We start from the raw sequence: 22,148 nt of genomic DNA, 5'->3' as shown, positions 1-22,148 counted from the left end.
ATATTAGACCTCTATCATGTGAAGTGGAGTGCCCCCAAGGATGGCTGTGGGTATCCCTTCTGCCGGTTCCACTCAAATAGAGGCCTACTTCTTCCATTGACTCTCTCATTTGACAGATGTGTATTGAGGACCTTCGACTTGCCAAGAACAGTGCTGGGTGCTTTAGAAACATCATCCATCTCTTGATGAGCTCAGAGGAAGCAATAACAAGAAGAATGATAATAATGTTAAGAATAGCAAAAATCTAGGGACAACTGGGTGGCTCATTCGGTTGAGCATCCGACTCTTGGTTTCAGCTCAGGTCATGATCTCAGGGTTCATGGGATTGAGCCCCATGTTGAGCTCTGCAGTGACAGCATGGAGCCTGCTTGGGATTCTCTCTTTTCCTCTCTCTCCGCCCCTCCCCAGCTTGCATGCTTGTGTGCATGTGCATAAACACTCTCTCTCTCTCTCAAAATAAATAAATTAATTAAAAAAAAAAAGAAGAAGAATAGCAAAATCTAGTGTTATTGCTTCTTTTGCTGTGTGTCAGGCATTGGATTAAGTGTTTTACAAGCATTATCTCCTTTATGCTTTATGCTGATCCTATAAAGTAGGCAGGTAAGTACTACTATTATCTCATGTGTAGATGAACCAACCAAGGCCTAGAAACCCTAAGTGACTTGCCCAACATCACACAGTGATAAGTGGTAAGGCCAGAGTTTAAGCCCAGGTCTGACTGTCCTCAGAATCCCATCTCTCTCTTTTATTTTTATTTTTATTTTTTTGCATTCTTACTAGAAATGTATGAGAGTTCCCATTGTTCTATGTCCTTACCAGTACTTAGTATGGTCAGTCTTTTTTAGTTTTAGCCATTTTAGTGGGTGTGTAGTAAATCTCATTTTGTGTATATGTGTTTTTTAATCAAGTTTCTCAAGATATATATTACATACAGTAAAATTTACCTTTTGTTGTGTATAGTCTTTCAGTCTTGACAACTGCATATAGTATAACTACCCCCGTAATCAAGGCATAGAAACATTTATATCATCTCCCAAAATTCTCTCAGGCTGTCCCTCTGTAGTTAACCCCTGTCCCTACCACCAGCCTTGGATGCTCACTGATCTGTTTGCTGCCCCTCTGGTTTTGCCTTTTCCAGAATGTCAGATAAATGGAATCATAAAAAATATAGCCTTTGTATCTGGCTTCCTTCACTGGACCTGATGCATCAGGTTCCTGCATGTGGTTGTGGAGATCAGTAGTCTCTTCCTTTTTACTGTTGAGTGGTATAGCACCCCAATATAGCACCCCAATAAGAGAGAGCTCTTAATCCTGGTGATGAATTAGCACATGTGAGTTTAACAAAAGACTGGCTTATCTATTACCTATGGATTGCAATGGTTTCAAGCCTCACTGTATATCAAGGTCATCCTTGGAAAGATTTTCTTTTTATTTTTTTTTTATTATTATTTTTTTTATTTTTGGGACAGAGAGAAACAGAGCATGAACGGGTGAGGGGCAGAGAGAGAGGGAGACACAGAATCGGAAACAGGCTCCAGGCTCCGAGCCATCAGCCCAGAGCCTGACGCGGGGCTCAAACTCACAGACCGCGAGATCGTGACCTGGCTGAAGTCGGACGCTTAACCGACTGCGCCACCCAGGCGCCCCAAGATTTTCTTTTTAAATTCTAATACCCAAGGCCTCATTCCCCTGAGATATTTGTTCAACTGGCCAGGGTGAGGATAAGAGATTGGCAGTTTTTAAAAGACCCCTGACGTGACACTAATGTACAGCCAGATTTAAGACCCACCAGTGAATTGGAATCCACTTGGCTACCTATCTACTAGATGATCCAGTGCAAATCACTATCCTCGGAATCTCAGTTTCTTTCTCTTTGAGACTGATAATAGCTGTCCAGCTCACCACGTTAGCATAAAGATCAAAATGTTCTTCAGTGGCACCACACAAGAAAGTGTCCTGTGAATTCTAGCTGCAGAAATGAATGGTATCACTATGGGTGTAATTATCTATCAGTGTCTTCCCTATTTGAAAAGTACCCTATTTGAGGTTCTGTTTCCTAAACACATCAGAGAGGTTTTCAAGAGCAGATGGAGAGAGTAGTCTTTCTCTGTCAATTTTATGTGTGCTATTAGAAGATTGCTTGAGGTATGAGAGTAGCTGGCACGCCAAGGAGCAGATGGAGACGAGAAGTGGGATGAACACACCCATTCCCGAGGGGTGGTGATGTGGGCAGATCTGGGCATGGCTGTAGACCACGATCTTCTGCCGGATGGGTTAAGTCAGCACTAATTTGCGGCAAGTAAACACTGATGTAACTAAAAGGACAAGGCAAGCAGAGGCATGGTGTCAAGGATTCAATAACAGTCCTCACCTCAGAGCAAGGGAGGAGAGGCCTCCTTGTCACTGGCAAACGTCATATGAAACAAGAGGTCCTTTTACAACCACATCTGACCACCTCAGAACATATTGCAAGGAGGAGCATGTCAGTTTGGGTATGGAAATGGATGGCCATCTTTGTATGAAAAAAGTCTTTCATTGATATTTTTATTATAAAATGGAAGATAGTCATGGTAAACAAAACCCATACAGAAATAATGTCTTAGCTTGGGCTGCTGTATAACAGGATGCCACAGATCGGGGAACTTAAGAACAGACATTTATTTCTTACAGTTCTGAAGGCTGGAAGCCTCAAGATCAAGGTGCCGGCATATTCGGTGTCTGGTGAAAAACTTCTTCCTGGCTTGCAGATGGCTGCCTTCTTGCTGTGTCCACTTATGGCAGAGAGAGACAGAAAGAACAAGTTCTCTGATTTCCTCTTATAAGAGTACTAATCCCATCATGAGGATCCTATCCTGGTGACTTCATCTAATTCTAATTACCACTCCCTAATCTCATCATGTTGGGGGCTACAATTTGAGGAGAACACATTCAGTCCATAACAAGTACTTTTTTTTAATTAATTTTTTTTTTTTTTTGAGAGAAAGAGCCAGAGTGCGAGCAAGGGAGGGACAGAGTGGGGAGGGACAGAGAGAGAGGGAGACACAGAATCTGAAGCAGGCTCTGGGCTCTGAGCTGTCAGCACAGAGCCCAACGCAGAGCTTGAACTTGTGAACTGTGAGATTGTGACCTGAGCTGAAGTTGGACATTTAACTGACTGAGCCACCCAGGTGGTACCTTATAGTTTATATATAACAAGTACTTTATTTTTTTATTTTTTTATTTTTTATAACAAGTACTTTAAAGTTAAATGTGGAACTCTCCATTCTTGTCCTACTCTAAACCTGTCTCCCAGATAAAACCACTGTTAACAATTTGGTGTGTGTCTTTTTAGTGTTTTTCTTTTGTACATGTGAACATTTATGTATATTTATTGTTTTTTTTATAAATATGGGCACACACTCTACATCCTGAGTCCTGCCTTTCTTTTAGCATTGAGGATAGCTTTCCACATCAGCACACGTAGATCTATCCTGAGCATTTGTATTTGTGGGGTTTTTTAATGTTAATTTTTGAGAGAGAGAGTACAAGCAGATGTGGGGCAGAGAGAAAAGAGAACAAAAGATCTGAAGAGGGCTCTGCACTTACAGCAGTGAGCCTGATGTGGGCCTCGAACTCATGAACCCATGAGGTCATGACCTGACCCAAAGTCAGATGCTCAACCCATTGAGTCACCCAGGTGCCCGCTGAGCATTTGTATTTGAAGGAAAACACACTGTTCATGTAGTTGGAAGGTACGAATTTGGCCAATTTCACATTCAAGATATTCCCAACCCAAAGTGAGCCCTGAAGTGGCAGGACCTGAGGGAAACCTGAGGAGTGGGTATTGATTTGTATTTTGTCAGCCAGCCCAACAATTAGTGACTTAAGGGCCAGCCTTTTTCCTTCTGCTTTTTTGTGACTGTTGCCTTCCCCAGATTGTTAGTCAGCTTTACAGCTTTCTTGACTTCCTCTTCCTCCTTTCCAGAGGGGGGTGTCTCCTGGTGCAGCTGTTCAGGGCAGGGGTTGGGGGGGGGTGATTTCCTCTCTTTGTGTGCGTCATTAGCCATCACTCTGGCTTTCCTCTGGGGACAGCCGCCCAACCAGGTGAGCCAGTGTCATTTAAAGCAGCGCTTCCATTCTCAGGCAGAGGGTGATTGTGGTTTCTGGGTGACTCCAGGGTCCGCTTCTGGGTGAAGTCTGGGGTGACCTGGGTGGCCCAGGTGAAGAGGGATGGCGTCTGGCACAGAGACTGGCAGACAACTTGGTGCATGTCCCATTTTCTTTGTAAAGGGTATGCTGCCTAGAACTCGTATTCAAGACAATTCTTTTTCTAATACTTGGTAATTTTCTAGGCTAACTCTAAGGCAGTCTAATAGCATAAAGGTTAAGCAGGCATGCTCTACAATTAGATCAATTCATTCACTGATATTCACTCACTAGTGTTTATTGAGTACCTGCTATGGGGCAGGCAGGCGTTGGTCTAGATGCTGGGAGTACTGCAGGGAATAAGACCAAGTCCCTGCCCTCATGGAACTGGCATTCTTGCCATAGACTATACAGATAAAAATAAATACATAATATAATGTCAAGAAGTGTGTCAGCTAGCTATTGTCACAATAATGCTGCTTAACAAACCACCCCAAAACTCAGTGGCTCACAACATACATTTATTTCCTACTCACATGCCAGCAGACCAGCTAGATTTCAGCTGTTCCAAATTGTGTTTGGCTGCACTTGGCTCTAGGCTGTTGGGTTCTATGTAGTTTTGTCCAGGTTCTGTCATTCTTCTGAGATCAGCAGCTGCCAAGGCCATGTTCTTTTTACATCAGAGATCAAAAGCTCTCAAAGGGGTGAGGAAAAACACACACAAGTCTTAAGGCCTAGTCTGGGACCATGCCACTTCCCCACTCATTCCAGTAGCCTAAGCAAGTCACATGGCCAAGGCCAACATCAATGAAGCTGAGAAGAGAGGCATTCTCTCACTTAGTTTCCATCAGGCCAGCATCCACAATGACTCCCCTGTGATCCCCACCTCCTGGTATTCTCATTTCTGAAGCATCCCTTCCCACAACTATACCAGGGTTGATATGTGTAACCAATAGAATATGGCAGAAAGAATGGCATGCCACTTCCAAGATTAGGTTATAAATGACATTGCAGCCTTGGTGTGTCTCTCTCTCTCTCTCTCTCTCTCTCTCTCTCTCTCTGTCTTGGATCATTCACTCTGGGAGAAGCCAGCTGCCATGTCACGAGCAGCTCTACAGAGACACCCACATACAAGAACTGAGACCTCCACCCAGTAGCTACATGAGTGAACCATCTTAGAAGCAGCTCCTCCAGCCCCACCAAACCTTCAGGTGACTACAGGCCCAGCTAACATCCTAGTTGTAACCTTGTGAGAGACCTTGAGCCAGAACCACCCAGCTGAGCCTCACCTGGATTCCTGAACCTCAGAAGCTGTGTGAGATAAGTGTTCATTGCCATTGTGAGCTGCCAAATTTTGGGAGGTCACTTACTATGCAGCAGGGGAAACGAACACAATAACGCAGGCCGCTGTAGAGAAACCAAACTGTAGGAGGTTAGAAGTAGAAGCAGGAAAACTATTGTAATATCCACATCCCTGCTACTCAAATTGGGGTCTGAGGACCAGTGGGGTCATCGTCACGTGACAAATCGTTGGCAGTGCAGAATCTAGGCCCCACCCCATACCTCTAGAATCAGAATCTGTATCTTAACAGGATTCCCAGGTGAGTCTTTGCATACGAAAGTTTGAGAGGAAGAGCTGTAGGGGACAGCCTGAGTAGTTGGAGTACCATGATGTGGGTTTGAATCCTGGCTCATCAACCCTGTGACCTTTAATAAGGTCACATTTTCCCAAGCCTCAGTTTTCTTTCCTGTAAAATGGGGATAATAGTGCTGCCTTCACAGAGTTATATGTGAGGGTATAAATGAAATGGTGTATGTTAAGTGCTTAGCATAGTGCCTAACACATGGTTAGGGTTTCCTGTTAGTTCCTTATTGACTTGATCTCATCAATGCATTTTCTTCCCTAATATTCCCGATCATTTCCTGATAGTTTGCCTTAATGTTTTTTCCAGTTTATTTATTTATTTTTGAGAGAGAGACTGAGAGCACAAGCAAGGGAGGGGCAGAGAGAGAGAGAGAAACACACAGAAGTTTCCAGGCTCCACGCCATCAGTACAGAGCCCGATGCAGGGCTTGAACCCACGAACCATGAGATCATGACCTGAGCTGAAGTCAGATGCTTAACTGACTCAGCCACCCAGGTGTCCCAACCTTAATTTTTTTTTTAATTCCCTGTCAAAGAAAATCCTGTTTTGCAAAATGTCCTTGAGCTTGTCAGAAAGACCTCTGTCTGTGCCCAGCATGGTTCCAGTGATATCCCAGAATGAAGGCACCTGATTTCCACAGTCATTTCCCAGGCCCAGTTCTCAGGGCAATTTTCAGGGCCACCAGGCAGGCCAAAATAGGCCACAGCACTATTAATAGTGAGTTTAGCCTGCTTGGGGCCTAGCTTCCCAGGCCAGTCTCTTCCCCTTCCCCCTGCCTCGTCCTGTGGTTGTTTAAATATACTCTGCGTTATTTCTGCAAGTGGATTTTCCTTAATATGCTCAGAAAATGCTATGCCATGCTATGTCTGTGGCCAGACAGTCTGCAACTCCCGCCCCCCTTTTTATTTGCTGAGTCGCAACGCATCCCAAATACATGGTGAAAACTGATAAGCCAAATTCTGGGGGTGTTGTGATGAATAAATGACGGAACTATGTATTGGTGGGACTGGATTCATAATCTGCAGGGCCTAGTGTAAAATAAAAACACAGGGCCCTTGGTTCAAAGTTTTAAGAATTTCTAGATGGTGACAACAAGGGTGTGAAAACAATGTAAGGCCCTTCTAAGCACAGGGCCTGTGTGACTGTACAGGGTGCCCGTGAAGCCAGCCCTATGTATTAGTTGCATCTGATGCATCCAATACTCTGCCTGGTGGTAGTACTGGCCAAAATTACAACTTTTCCAGAGTGTTTCTCTTTAAAGGGCTAATCAATTTCCCTTCAAGGCAAAGTATGTGGGTAAATTGTACAGCTGTAATATAAGCCCTCCTGCTGCTCAATCTTAGTGACTTAAACCACAGCAATTGATTCTTGTTCACAGTCCTCTGGGTTAACTGGGTAGTTCTGCTGATTTCTCCTCTACTCACTCACATGGCTGCATTCGGTTGGTGCATTTAATGGTGAATGCTGCATTCAGGACCTTCAACTGTGTGGGGGATGTCCCTACATGGCTCCCCACTGGGGCTCTGAGTCTGGCGCTCCAACCTCATCTGTACCACTTTCATCATGCACCCTTTGGCCATGATGGACCTCTCCAGCAGCTCTGTGGTATTCTTGGCCTAGATGACCTCCTGGGCTGGGCTGGAAGTTCCAAGGTGGCCCCAGGCACATGTTTGGGGCTCTTCAGTTCTCTTCCACATGGCCTGTCATCCTCCAGTGGGCCAGACCAGTTTCCTTACATTATGGAAAAAACATTCTAGAAATGGAAGCTTCAAGCCTTCTTGAGGCCCAGACTCTGAAACTTGCACAGCAGCTCTTCAGTTACCTTCTATTGGTCAAAGCAAGTCATGAGGCTCACCTAGATTCGAAAGAGGGGGGATAGGGGCACCTGGGCGGCTCAGTCGGTTGAGCATCCGACTTCGGCTCAGGTCATGATCTCACAGTTCATGGGTTCAAGCCCTGCATCAGGCTCTGTGCTGACAGCTCAGAGCCTGGAGCCTGCTTCAGATTCTTTGTCTCCTTCTCGCTCTCTGCCCCTCCCCACTCTTTCTCTGTCTCTCAAAAATAAATAAATGTTAAAAAAAAATTTTAAAAAAAAAGAAAGAGGGGGGCTAGACTCCCCTGCTTAATGAGAAGAGTGGTACAGTTTTCCAAGGGGCAGGGATCCAGGGAGCTGGGATTCACTAGGGGAACAATGCAACAGTTCTCATACAGTAGTCTACATCAGAATGATCTGGAAAGCCTCCTAAACACACAGATTGCTGGGCCTCAACTCCAGAGTATCAGAGTCAGTAGGATTGCAACAGGGCCTGAGCACTTACATTTCAAACTAGCTCTCAAGAGATGTTGAAGCTGCTAGTTTAAGGACCCCACTTTGAGAGCCACTGGTGGAGGGGTGAAGTGTCTACAATTTTGAGCAGTGGCTCTCAACCTTGACTGCACATTAGAAACATCTGGGCAGCCATAACTATATAAATGTCAGTTACGGGTATCAATGGTAAGAAGAAGATCAAAGCATTGTGCAATAATATGGTCTTTGACATCATTCACTTGGCTGTAATTCATAAATCATTGGAAAGTTCATCGAATCCCTTAAATACTTTTGCAACTTAATAATTCCCTGATTATTTGGGTAAACAAGTACCAAGGAAAGTTGGATGAACTTTATCTCAACTGTCATCCCCGAGCTGTCGGGGGAAATTCTGCTTTTTCCAAGTATATACTGCAATATGATATTATTGTTCAAGGAACTTTAGTATAAAAAAATAGGTGTGGCTTCCTAGGAGAAGGCCTTTCTAGAATTGCACTGAAAAGACTACCCCACCAAAAAGCAGTTGCTGTTCATGAGTCATATAGATCCTGTCTCCTGACCACACACTAATAGCCTGAGAAGTCCTTCTTGACTCTGATTTTAAGAATTTGGATAATCAACGTGGCATTGTGTAAGAACTGAGATAAAAATCTGCGGGTGTTAAAGCAGATGTCAGTCTCAACATTAAGTTCATTCTTCACATATTCCTTGGTTAGAGCAGTTTCAAACTCTTCAGATCATTAGAATCACCTGGGGTTCTTGCTAAACATACATGTTGGTTCCACCTCACATGCAATGAATCAGAGCCTACAAGGCAAGATCCTGAGATTCTATTTTTTTCATGTTTATTTATTGGGGGGGGGGGGGGAGGTGTGCAGAGAGAGAGGGAGAGAGAGAATCCCAAGCCTCTGGCAGAGGGCTCAAACTCATGAACTGTGAGATCATGACCTGAGCCAAAATCAAGAGTCAGATGCTTAACCGACTGAGCCACCCAGGAGCCCCCGTGAGATTCCACTTTTTTTTTAAAGAAACTTTTTTTTTTTCAATGTTTATTTATTTTTGGGACAGAGAGAGACAGAGCATGAACGGGGCAGGGGCAGAGAGAGAGGGAGACACAGAATCGGAAACAAGCTCCAGGCTCTGAGCCATCATCCCAGAGCCTGACGCGGGGCTCGAACTCACGGACCGCGAGATCGTGACCTGGCTGAAGTCGGACGCTTAACCGACTGCGCCACCCAGGCGCCCCGAGATTCCACTTTTAACAAGTGCCCTAAGTGATCTCAATATCATCAGGTAAATTTAGAGAATTGTCTTAAAGGAATAATGTGTGTGCAATACATACAGAAAAATGGAAGGGGCACCAAGGGAAGCTTGGGGCTACAATTCTTTTTTTTTTTTTTTTATGTTTATTTTTGAGAGACAGAGAGGTGGAGTACAAGCAGGGGAGGGGCAGAGAGAGGGAGACACAGAATCCAAAGCAGGCTCCAGACTGCTGTGAGATCATGACCTAAGCCAAAGATGATTGGATGTTCAACCAACTGAGCCACCCAGGCGCCCCTGGGGGCTACAATTCTAATGCCCACTTAAGGATAAGAGCAGGGGCTGACAAACTATAGCCTGTGGACCAACTCTGGCCCACTGTTTAAATAAAGTTTACTAGAATGCAGCCATGCCCATTTTTAAAAATACATATTGGGTATGATTGTTTTTGTGCTATAATGACAGAGTCATTGGGACAGACACTATATGGCCCATAAAACCAAAAATATTGGGGCACCTGAGTGGCTCAGTGGTTAAGTGTCTGACTTCAGCTCAAGTCATGATCTCACGGTTTGTGAGCCCTGTGTTGGGCCCTGTGCTGACAGCTCAGAGTCGGGAGCCTGATTCAGATTCTGTGTCTCCCTCTCTCTTCCTTCCCCACTGGCTCTCTCTCTCTCTATCTCTCTCTCTCTCTTAAAAATGAATAAACATTAAAAAAATTAAAAAATAATATTTACTATCTGATGTTTAAAAAAAACCTGTATTGACTCCTGCATAAAAAACATGACCTCAGACCTGGAAATGGAACTAGGGCCCTCAGTGACTATGAGCTTATAATAAAAAATAAACCAACAAGGAATGGAGGCAGGGGAAGGGGGGGGACAGCCAGTAAGTACAACCAACTGGAGAATCCAAGGCCTCAAGGGTGGCAATTTGAGACTGTGAAATAAGTACGTTTAAGATGATTATAGAAATATACTAAAAAGTTTTTTTAAAGAATATAAGCCTTGCTAAATAGGGGAGTAAGAAAAAAAAGGATCAGATTTGAAAAAGAACTAAGTACAGCCTCTAGAAATGAAAACAATTTAGGGACACCTAGGTGGCTCAGTTGGTGAGCATCCAACTTTGGCTCAGGTCATGATTTCACGTTTCATGGGATCGAGCTCCACATTGGGCTCTGTGCTGACAGCGTGGAGCCTGCTTCAGATCCTCTGTCCCCACCTCTGTCTGCCCCTTCCCCACTCACACACACTCTCTGTCTCTCATAAATAAATAAACATTTAAAAAAAGTTTAAAAAAAAAAAAGAAAAGAAAACAATTTAGCAAACAGGCTAAAGCCATGCTTCTCAAACTCCAGTAAGCTTCAGAATCACCTGGAGAGTTTGTTAAACATAGATTCCTGGCCCCTCTCTATTCATTTCTGACTTCATAGGTCTTAGGTGGAACCCATGAATTTGCATGTCTTAATGAGCTCAAGTAATGCCAATGGTGCTGATCCATGGACCGTATTTTGGGTGTGCATTAAATAGTAGACAGACACAGCTGGAGGAGTAATTACTATTCAGAGAGAGATCTGGGAGAAAGAAGGCAGCAGGGAGCTAGAGTGGGAAATTGGGGAAAGCAGTTGAGACAAGGAGAAGGTCAAACACAAGTCTAATAGAAATTGCAGAGGGTGACAACAGAATGAGTGGGTGAGAAGCAGTGTTGATAGAGATCTTTGGGTGAGAATATCCCAAAGTTGAAGAAACATGAATCCCAAACTAGATACATGAGGACAGAATCACAGCAAAATGCTACCTGGTGAAACTGGAATGCCACAAGCAAGGAGGAAGTCTTAAAACTGTTTTGAAAGAAGGATTGTCTACGAAGGAAGAACAATGAGACTGATCAAGATTACTGATCAGGGGCGCCTGGGCGGCTCAGTCAGTTAAGCGTCCAACTTCAGTCAGGTCGTGATCTCGTGGTTCATGAGTTCAAGCCCTGTGCTGACAGCTCAGAGCCTGGAGCCTGCTTTGGATTCTGTGTCTCCCTCTCTCTCTCTGCCCCACTCCCACTTATGCTCTCTCTTTCTCTCAAAAAACGAATAAACATTTAAAAAATTTAAAAGAAAAGATTACAGATCAGCAGGAGTGCCTGGGTGGCTCAGTTGGGTAAGCATTCGACTATTGGTTTCAGTTCAGGTGTGGATCTCATGATTTTGTGAGTCTGAGCCCTGCATTGGCTCTGTGCTAACAGCATGAAGTCTGCTTGGGATTCTCTTTCTCTCCTTCTTTCTCTGCCCCTCCCCTGCTCACACTATGTCTCTCTCAAAATAAATAAGTAAACTTAAAAAAAAATTACTGAGCAGCAGTAGCACATGCCAGAAAACGGTGAAGTGTGTTCTAACTTTATGGGAAAGTAACATTCAACAGAGAATTATATTAAATTAATTATCTAATAATAGATTTATTATTTATTATTTACTAAATTATCATTTTATTAATCAATTTATTATTAATCAATTTACTAAATTATCATCCAAGAGCAATTGCTAAATACATTTTCAAACACATCTCTCACTGGAGGAACTACTAAATGATGTACCTGAGTTAGAAGGAAATTGAATCCACAAGGAAGGAGTGGGAGCAGAATGCAAGAAACAATAGTGAATGAGGAAGCTGCTACATCTAAATAGACATTGACTATTTTATATATACATATATATATATATATATATACACATACACACACGTACACTTATGTACATATACTGCATGTGCATATATACATATATACACATATGTATACATATATACACACAACACACACATATACACACACCAGTGGGGGAATAAATGAGGGGAAACTAAAATACTGGACAACAATCATGAGAGATGAGAGTGGGACGTTAAAGTCTTCTAAAGTCCCGTAAGTGCTTCAGGGGAGGTTGGACAGACTCATTTTTTACTTTAAGTTATTACATTATAATGACATATTCAAAAAATATATAATATGAACTAACAAATCAGTGGAAGGGGAAAAATGGAATACAAAAATCTAATTCAGGGGTGCCTGGCTGGCTCAGTGGTAGAGTGTGCGGCTCTTGATCTCGGGTTTGTAGGTTCCAGCCCCATGTTGGGTGTAGAGATTACTTAAAAAAATAAAATCTTAAAAAAAAAAGAAAATCCAATGCAATAGAAAGCAGGAAAGGAAAAAAACGTAAAAGCATGATAAATAAAAACATTTGGTGAATTAGATTAATAAAATATTACTGATCACAATAAGTGTAAATAGAATAAACTCTGATTTTTCAGATTGGATTAAAAAGAAATCTGCCTCTATGCTAGAGGTACAGGTAACACAAAATGATCCAGAATAGTTGAAAGTAAAGAGATGAAAAAGATATATGGCACAAATACCAACCAAAAGGAAAGTGATCTTGCATTCTTAACATCAGATAAAATAGACTTTGAAAGAAAAAAACATTTTCAGAGATAAAGTGGGTCCTTAATGATAAAAGAATATCTGGTATTTTCTATTGGATTAGACTTTTTAAGATGTTATTCACAACCCACTAAAGTGAATTTACTACTCGCTAAAGTGCTGAACCCACTGTTTAAAAAATATTTTTCTAGGAGCGCCTGGTTGGCTCAGTAGGTTGAGTGTCCAACTCTTGATTTCGGCTCTGGTCATGATCCCAGGGTTGTGGGATTGAGCTCCACATCAGGCTCCACACTTAGTGTGGAACCTGCTTAATATTATCTCTCTCTCTCTCTCTCTCTCTCTCTCTCTCTTTCTTCCTCTGCCCCCTCCCCTGCTTGCACGCTCTCTCTCTTAAAAAGTTAAAAAAGTATATATTTCTCTAGAACACATTTCTGTTCCTCCCTGAAAGCCCCCAGCAACTTCTAAGAGGCATACTATCTTAGTACGGATGAATGTCTGGGACACTTCCACAATACCAGGAAATATGTTATATCTACAGGTTTTTATAATTTGTTCCTAAAAACAATATGGAACACTCATAACTACCAGAATGAGAAACCAACTTTTGTTTCATTTTGCCAAAGATCTGAGAAGAAATAAAGAAGAAATGAAGAGGGGCACCTGGGTGGCGCAGTCGGTTAAGTGTCCGACTTCAGCCAGGTCACGATCTCCCGGTCCGGGAGTTCGAGCCCCGCGTCAGGCTCTGGGCTGATGGCTCAGAGCCTGGAGCCTGTTTCCGATTCTGTGTCTCCCTCTCTCTCTGCCCCTCCCCCGTTCATGCTCTGTCTCTCTCTGTCCCAAAAATAAATAAACATTGAAAAAAAAATTAAAAAAAAAAAAGAAGAAATGAAGCTTACTTGCAGAGAGAAAATGGAACATATGAGAGAGTTGGGAACTGTGAATATTTCATTAGGTATTTGCAAGAGAATTTGCAAACATGTATTTCCTTCTTGTTGAAATCCACTTTTCCCGGGTATAAAATCCTTCAGTATTATCGTTAGTACATCAAGTCATGGCAAGGATGTGGTAAGGACCTTCTGAGGTGTCTCACACCCAGTTGGAGGCTGACTCTTGCCAACACGACTGAAGTGCTGACCGTTGTGTTGTTTCTCCAGCATCTTTCCAGGAACTGTACTATACTGAAAGTTTCTTCCTCCAAAGCAACTAGAAAAACCCCAAGGAATCCTCCAGAGAAAATAGGCGTTGCTATGTTATTGTCTGTTTTGCCAAGAAGCAAAGAAAACAACTGAGCTAAGAGGAATTCAGAAGTATGAAGGGTAATTTCCAAGTCCCAGCCATAGGGCCCCTCTCTTCTTCCCTGCCTGCAGTCACCATCCTACGGCCCTGATATCTCTCTACTGGTTGAGTAATGCCTACAGTTATATAATTGTAAGATCATTTATGTATTCAATAAACTGTAAGCCCTTGGGAAGAGACCTCACTTCCAATTTTATGAATCACTGGCTCTTCAGCCAGTTGGCTCCGTGTCCTACCAGCGGTTGTAGGATGCAACCCCAGAGCTGAACTCAGATTATTCTTACTACTTTATTAGTTGATGTAAGAAATTGCTAAAACAGGGAGGGCTTACTATGGACCAGACAATATCTCATCTTGTTTTCACACCAGTGCAATGAAGGAAATATGTATACTATCTCCATTTTACAGGAGAGGAAATCAAGGCTCAGACAGTTTAAGTAACTTGCTCATAGGTTCCTCAGCTTGTCATTTGCAGAGCTGAGATTCAACTTCAGTCTTTCCGATAGAGAGTTGGATTTCTTAACCAATATGGTGTCCTGTTTTGGCTTTCATCAGAGTAATAGATAATTAGGAGAATTTGATTGGTTCATGGGCATTTTTTTTTTTTAAATTCACTTCCACTTAATGGAGTTTTCTTTCTTGGCTTACCCAAAGTCAAGTACACAATAATGTGTGTATTACTCGGTGTGCGTATCTTGGAAGAGCAGATGGACTCCATGTGGTAATTTAAACAAGTAAAAGTAGGAAGCCACTCGTAAAGGAGACTTCTTTTTTTAAAAGCAATGAAGCTGTTGATGTGTTAAACATTACACTGCACTCTACGGTATTTGCTGATTGGCACAGCCACTGCCATTTAAATTGATTCCGTAATCATGACTATAATGACCGGGATTAGCCCTGTTCAATGGGTGCATGCTTTCCCCAGGGCTCACAAAAGCCTTCTCTGGGGATCCAGGCTTTCCTGGTAATGAGAAGTTAACTAACAAGGCTGCCATGCTCCACTTTAGTAAATAGCAGTCCTTGCTTTCCAAATGAAGGAAATCAAGAAAAACATGAAGGGTCTCTGGCCAGACAGAGGAAAATCACCCTAAACTGGTCAGCAGAATCCTGAGAACATCTGTAGCCTTCTGGAATGATGAAGGAAATGGTGTTTCTGTTTGTTAAATATTAAGGTAATTGAGAGTTCAGGGGATTGTCGGGGAAATTCATCAGTTATTCTTAAGTTAAAGAACTCTTGTTTGCCTCTCAGCAGCCTGTTAATTTAAAATTTAAACACTTGTATTCCTAAAACAATATATGCTCTTTGTAAAGGTCCCAAACAATCCAATCCAGAAAAATATGGAGTAAAAAGCTAAAGCTCCCTCCCCCATTTTACTTCCTTCCTAGAGGAACCCACACTCTGTGTCTTCTTCCAAACTATACGAATACATCAGTTGTACAGAAAGAATTTGACTACAATAAAATCTAGTCAACTTGCTGATTATAATTAGTGTTAACCTTTGTTTAGTGGTTCAGAAGATCTTTCATCTTTATTAGCATTATGAGTATTAGTTGTCATGGCGCAGAAATGTGGGGATTTCTGCATGCTTGGATCCAGATAAACAGAAGTTCCTGAAAAAGATGTGGATAACCTCCTTTTTAGCTGCCCATGAGGGTTTGAGTTTGCTTAGCCTCAGAACAGAGATGTTGAAGGTCCCTAATCTTTTGAACATAAGACTTTAGGAAACACTAAAAACATTTGTTTGTAATTTAAAAGATTTGGGGAATTACTTCATGTTCTATGACAATAAAGGGCCATTTTACTCTCTGAAATTTGCATAACTTTATGCTGGTATATGTGTATACATTATATACAAAGTACTATACATACATGTGTACACAAGATACACATATAAAGTGTTTGCATACATAGTACTTTGTATATATAATTTTAAAAATATACATTTATAGATAATTTGTATATTTTCTTTTTCTTTAAACAAGAGTAGCTGCCATTTAGAAGTTCAGAAGAAAACAGTCTTTTTTATCTTGGGAAAAAAAATCACTTGAGTAGTTTTCTTAAGATAACTAAGGCACCCCATGCTCTGAGAAATGAAGTAATAGGAAGGACTTTATTTTTCTTGAGTTTGTTAAGGCCATTTCTCCAAATGCCTCTTGGTGAGTAGTGCTCTGATGTGCATGGGATCAGTCTGCATAAAGAACCAAGGATCTTTCTGGAAGGGAAGGGACTGAGATCATCCTGACCCCAACATTGCTCCCTAAGGTTCCTAGTTATAAAAAGCCATGTGAGGCTTCTAGAGGACAACAGGACCCTTTGGAAACTCATCCAGGAAGCCTATATCCCAATGACCAGAGCAGGAAGTTTCAAGATCCAGTGTTTGTTTGAAAAAGCAGGAGGGTGGGCCCTGGCTTTGTGACATGATCACAGTAAGGCAGAACTGGACCACCATGACACTCTACCCACTCTCTCTCCATGACTAACTCTAGTTTATGCTTCAAAACTCACTCCAGGAGTCATCTCCTCCATGACGTGTTTCCTGACTGCTCCAGGCTGAGCTCAGTTCCCCTTCTGTATTCACTGATATCCTTATTCTTACCACACCTTGGTGATCTTATTCCTGTACTCTATGTCTCCTACTAGATTCTCAGCCCCTCAAGAGCAGCTGGAAATCTCAAAACCATTTCCTAGATCTGTGACTCAGCAAGCTGCTTCAATTGAGTTTCCTCATCCGTAAAATGGGCATAATCATTCTTGCCTCATTGGGTTGTTTTGATGGTTACGTCTTGTAAAAGACTTAAACAATGCCTGGGACCTAAGTGCTCAATAAATATGAGCTACAGAATAATAAAACTAAAACTTAATTAAAATTATCATCAGTAATCTGTTTATTGCCAAGGTATAGCACAAAGCCCAGTCTGCAGTAGACACTTAGTCAGTTGGTATTAAACTAATACATTGACTGTGATTCCTCTAGAACCGATATACTGGCCACCAGTTGTGTGTGATTATTGAGCACTTGGAATGTGTTTAGCCCACACTGGGCTGTGATGTCACTGTAAAATACACACTAGATGTTGAAGACTGTATGGAAAACGGAGAGTAAGATATTTCATAAATAATTTTTGTATTGATTACATGTTGAAATAATATTTTAGATCTTTGAGGTTAAATAAAATATATTCTTTTTTTAAGTTTATTTATTTTGGGAGAGACAGGGAGTGTGAGTCAGGGAGAGGCAGAGAGAGAGGGAGGCAGAATCCCAAGCAGGCTCTGCCACTGTCAGCGCAGAGCCCAACATGGGGCTCGAACCCACGAATGGTGAGATTATGACCTGAGCTGAAATCAAGAGTTGGACACTTAACCTGAGCCACCCAGATGCCCCAAAATAAAATTTGTTCTTAAAAATAATCTCACTAACTTATTTTTACTTTTTAAAATGGAACTGCAAGGAAATGTAAAATTTCACATGAGGCTACTTTGTATTTCTGCTGAAGAGCACAGATCTAGAATGTTCTCAACCTACCATTAGTATAGCAAATCTTCACACAACGTCATTTACACTCAAATACTACATAAGCTGTAGGAGTTTAGATAAATCCTTTAAAACACTGATTCACTTAGAACCTAAAGCATATCCAGTTGGTTTGTAAAGGATTTCCCATGCAGAGTTAACAAGCTAATGTATAGAAGTTGTAGGAAAGAAACTAAAGCTTTGTGGGCATTTTCCAGGTTCGGTGTGATCCTGAGATTCAAGAATTGCGTCAGTGGCAGAAGAAACTGCGTGAAGACAACCACATTCACCAGCGAGTCAAGATTTTCTGGGCCAAACAAGAACAGAAAGGTTAGTTGTTTGATTCACAGTCCTTAGTTTATTTAGGAAAAACCTGAGTCTCAGCCCAGACTCAGAAAGAAGCCCTCTGGGTTCTTATGGGGTCCTTGTGTCTGCAGGGAACTCAGTCTGTGTTGGGGGGAAGTGGCTGCATATTAAGATTCTGCTCTAGAATGCCAGAGGTGATGTGATATAATTTATATGGCTATTTGCCTCACTCAGGGACAAATTCAGGGTCATCTTGTGTCTGCATGTCTTTTTTGTTCAAGCTATAAGACATCAAGGATAAGCCCTCATTTTGGAAATACAGTGTCCATCAGTGTGATGGGTGGCTTTTTTTTTTAAGTTGTTGATTGTGTGTCTGAACTGAAATGATGCTTTATGCTTGTTCTCTCCCCTTTTGTGAGAAATTACACACACACATTTGTGTGCGTGCGTGCACACACACACATACACACAAAGAACAAAGAATAGCAGCACCATTTCATCCTATTTACTTTCCACATTTTTTGTTATAAAACTTTAATTTACTATTTATTTACAATAGGAAAATTAGAAAAACAACAACCAAGGGGCACCTGGCTGGCCCAGTCAGTAAAGTCTGCGACTCTTAATCTCGGTTGAGGTTGAGTGCAAGCCCCATGTGGGTGTAGAATTGACTTAATGTATTTTTATCAAAATATTTTTTTATTTTTTATTATTTTTATTATACATTATATATATATTTTTTATTTTAAAGAAAGTAAAAAAAACAACAGCCAAAACAGGGAAAAAAACAGAAATCCCACCACTGTTAATATTTTGGTGTATATCCTGCTATACTTTTTCTGGTACAAACAGGTACAAATGAGTGTCTATAGATATTTTGTTAAAAATAGGATTTTACATCGTTACAATCTGTCACTGAACATATTCAGAACATCATTCTGGTCAACAACTAAAGAGCAGCATCATGAAGTTTAACAGGTGCATGGTACGGATTTACTATCATTTATTCAACCAACAACATGGAAGGAGATTTGTGATATATAATCAAGTGGAAAAAATAGCAGAACCGTAAGTTTTCATCCGTATATTAAAAATATATACATGGAAACACGGAGACGTCTAAACAGCCTGGAAGAATACATTAATGATACATGGTACCTTTAGAATTTGTACGAGGTAGGGAGAGGTGCACTGTTGGAATCTTTAAAAAAAATTTTTTTTTATTTTAGAGAGAGAGAGAGAGAGAGAGAGAGCATGAGCTAGGGAGAGAGGCAGAGGGAGGGATAGTGAGAGAGAAAGAATCCCAAGCAGGCTCCATGCTCACCGTGGAGCTGAATGTGGGGCTCAATCCCATGACCCTGTGATCATGATCTGAGCCAAAATCAAGAGTCAGATGCTCAATTGACTGAGCCATCTAGACACCCCTGGAACCTTTTAAATAAATACATAATACTTTACCATTTATGAAAAAATAACCCTACTCACCTCAGCAGGCTACAGGCCATCCATGTTTTGAGTCCTCTCAACTCAACTCCCCATCCAGCCTGTCCCCTGTCACTAGGCTATAGTCCCTCCAGACTTTTCCGTCCTTTCCATATGCCAATACCTCCCTCACCCAGAGGACACTGTACTTTCTTTCTTTTTTTTTTCTGCCAGATAACCCATCCTCAGCTACTTCTCATCTTCCAGGCCTCCTTGAAATAGTATTTATTGAACACTCTCAACATGGTGGGGTCTAAACAAAAGCTTTCTCTTCTCCCCAGAAACTGTCTTCAATCCTGCCTTCTTGAATCTGTCTTTCCAGTTCCTTCATGGCATATTGGGTGGATTCCATGTCTTTTCTGTATGCTCTAATTTCAGAAAGCCCAGTCTAGTTTAAATTTCAATCTCATATCCCATTGAAATCTTACCCAACCCCCTCCGCCCTTCATCAGTGGGGGTGGGAGTGGGGGAAAGAACTATTAGATCTTTCACACTTCCACACTTTTCTTGTCAGAATCCCTTTCTCCTCTAGTGGGACGGGTGGGAAGGAGGGAGATACAGATCACTGTCTGTTGTGATCCTCTTTTGGCTGCCACTGCTTCTCTGGCTAAGGCTACCATTTGTGTCCTTTGGGCAGGCATCTCCATGCTGACTCTCTGACTCCTGTATTTCATATGCGTTCTTCCTGGGGGGAAACAACAGGTGGCAGAACACCCCTGTGGGGATCTGGATCCGTCTCTGCCTCTTCCACCACCACCCCAGATCTCACCTCTGCCAGTCCATTCCCAGCCTTTTGCTATTGGGGATCTCCTTACCTAGTGGCCAGCCCTCTTGGTTGAGGCATCAGGAAGATAGTTCAAGTTGCCTCCCAGTGTCCACCTGACTCACTCTCATGGGTGGACATGCAGACCTCTCCATGTGTCTACCCAGGTCACACTGAACCTTCTCAGACAGGCAAGGGGGATGATCTGTATGTCAATCTGCCCTTAAAGCAAATGTTCAACTAAATACTGAGATATCCTCAATTTAAAAAAAAATAATAATGTTTATTTATTTTTGAGAGAGTGAGAGAGAGACAGAGTGTGAGCAGGAGAGGGGAAGAGAGAGGGAGTCACAGAATCCAAAGCAGGCTCCAGGCTCTGAGCTGTCAGCACAGAGTCTGGTGCAGAGCTCAAACTCATGAACCACAAGATCCTGACCTGAGCTGAAGTGAGACGCTTAACCGACTGAGCCACCCAGGCACCCCACCCTCAACCTTTTTGAGGTGTTCTCTTGGCTCTTCCCTTCCCTGGATTAGGGTTTGGCTTGGGGGAAGCACCCACTCTTATCTAGCAGAGGAGAAAAAAAGCCCAGCACTTTTTAGACAAGCAATTCTCAATCTTTTTGGACTGTGACTCAGTAAGAAATAGCTTTATATTATAATCTAGTACATGCCCTCCTGTTCTATTGAGGTTTTGTTTTTTATTTTTATTTTTTTAATGCTAGACATGACCAAGTAAATGAATTATATGGCCCACTAATGTGTCTTTACCCATGCTTTGAGATATACTGCGTTGGTCCACTACTCCACAGCTCCTAAATATCTTCTCTCCCTTCCCTTCCTAGAGCCATCTACTTAGGTGGTGGTTGGGCGCCTTCTTCATAGACAATGGTTCTCAATACTGGCTGCACATTTGAATCACCTTGGGAGCTTTCTAAAAATACCAGTGCCATTGACAGAAAATCCTAGAAGTAATGAGCATTCTTAGTGTCCAGATATTGGTTTCTAAGTACACTTTACTCTAAACAGAATTAAGTTTCTTGGAGAAGTGGGGATGCCTGGGTGGCTTGGTCGATTAAGTGTCAGACTCTTGGTTTCGGCTCAGGTCACAATCTCACAGTTTGTGAGTTTGAGCCCCGAGACTGACAGTGGAGAGCCTGCTTGGGATTCTCTCTCTCTCCGTCTCTCTCTGCCCCTCCCCTGCTGGTGCTTTCTCTGTCTCTCAAAATAAATAAACTTAAAAAAAAAAAGTTTCTTGGAAAAATGGCTGATCACAAGCCTGGGACAAGGAAAGTAGATCAGCCTAGAACATCTTATGCCAGAAAATAAAGATGGGGACATGGGAAAAGAATATAGGCTATAGCTTGATGGGAGTCTCACTGAGCAAATCTGGGACAGTTAAGTGTCAAAATTAATAGGACAGTAATGAATTATAACTCCTTGACAAATGAGGGAGATGAGGAAGCTTTTCCTTACATTAGAATACCAACTAATACACAGAGAAAGTATAATGAAATTAGGGGCGCGTGGGTGGCTCAGTTGGTTAAGCATCCCACTTCAGTGCAGGTCATGATCTCACAATTGGTGAGTTCAAGCTCCACATCAGGCTCTGTGCTGACATCACAGAGCCTGCTTGGGATTCTCTCTCTCCCTCTCTCTGTACCCCCCCCAAAATAAATAAATAAACTTAAAAACAAGAAAGTCTAATGAAATTAAAAAGTCACCATCTTGTAACCATATTAGTAAATAATTATCTCAGGCAAAAATCATCAGTACTTGCTAAAACCATTGTGTGAAAGTTTGATGAGGAATATGATATTTAGAATTCCAAAATATCCCTCTGCAAATTAGTCATTAAACAAAGGGGAAAATGCTAACTTGGCATTAGAGAAACCTGGCAGACCCACCTTCACCAAGTGTTGAGAATTAATATCACCAATATTGGGACAAGCTGATATAACATGCCTCCTGGTATGATGTACCAAGGACCCACATCATATATGCTTATGCACTATCCCTGTCAAAATTCA

At 42.0% G+C, this 22,148-nt stretch overlaps 1 protein-coding gene across 1 annotated transcript in view; it reads left to right on the top strand.

Annotated features, from left to right (window-relative positions):
* IQCK (IQ motif containing K) overlaps positions 1–17,905 on the top strand; it is an 87,565-nt gene extending 69,660 nt beyond the window's left edge. Inside the window, exon 8 of the mRNA XM_047087810.1 lies at positions 17,789–17,905. Coding sequence (XP_046943766.1) covers positions 17,789–17,905 — 117 coding nt within the window. The remainder of the gene's footprint in view (positions 1–17,788) is intronic.
* Positions 17,906–22,148: the final 4,243 nt, after the last annotated feature.

This window comes from Lynx rufus, unplaced genomic scaffold, assembly GCF_022079265.1.
Source record: "Lynx rufus isolate CCGP_SWC_20201006 ecotype Redwood Valley unplaced genomic scaffold, mLynRuf1.p SCAF_23, whole genome shotgun sequence".
NCBI classification, from domain to species: domain Eukaryota; kingdom Metazoa; phylum Chordata; class Mammalia; order Carnivora; family Felidae; genus Lynx; species Lynx rufus.
The sequence above is the reverse complement of the archived record's forward strand: the minus strand, read 5'-3'. Positions and strand labels throughout refer to the sequence as shown.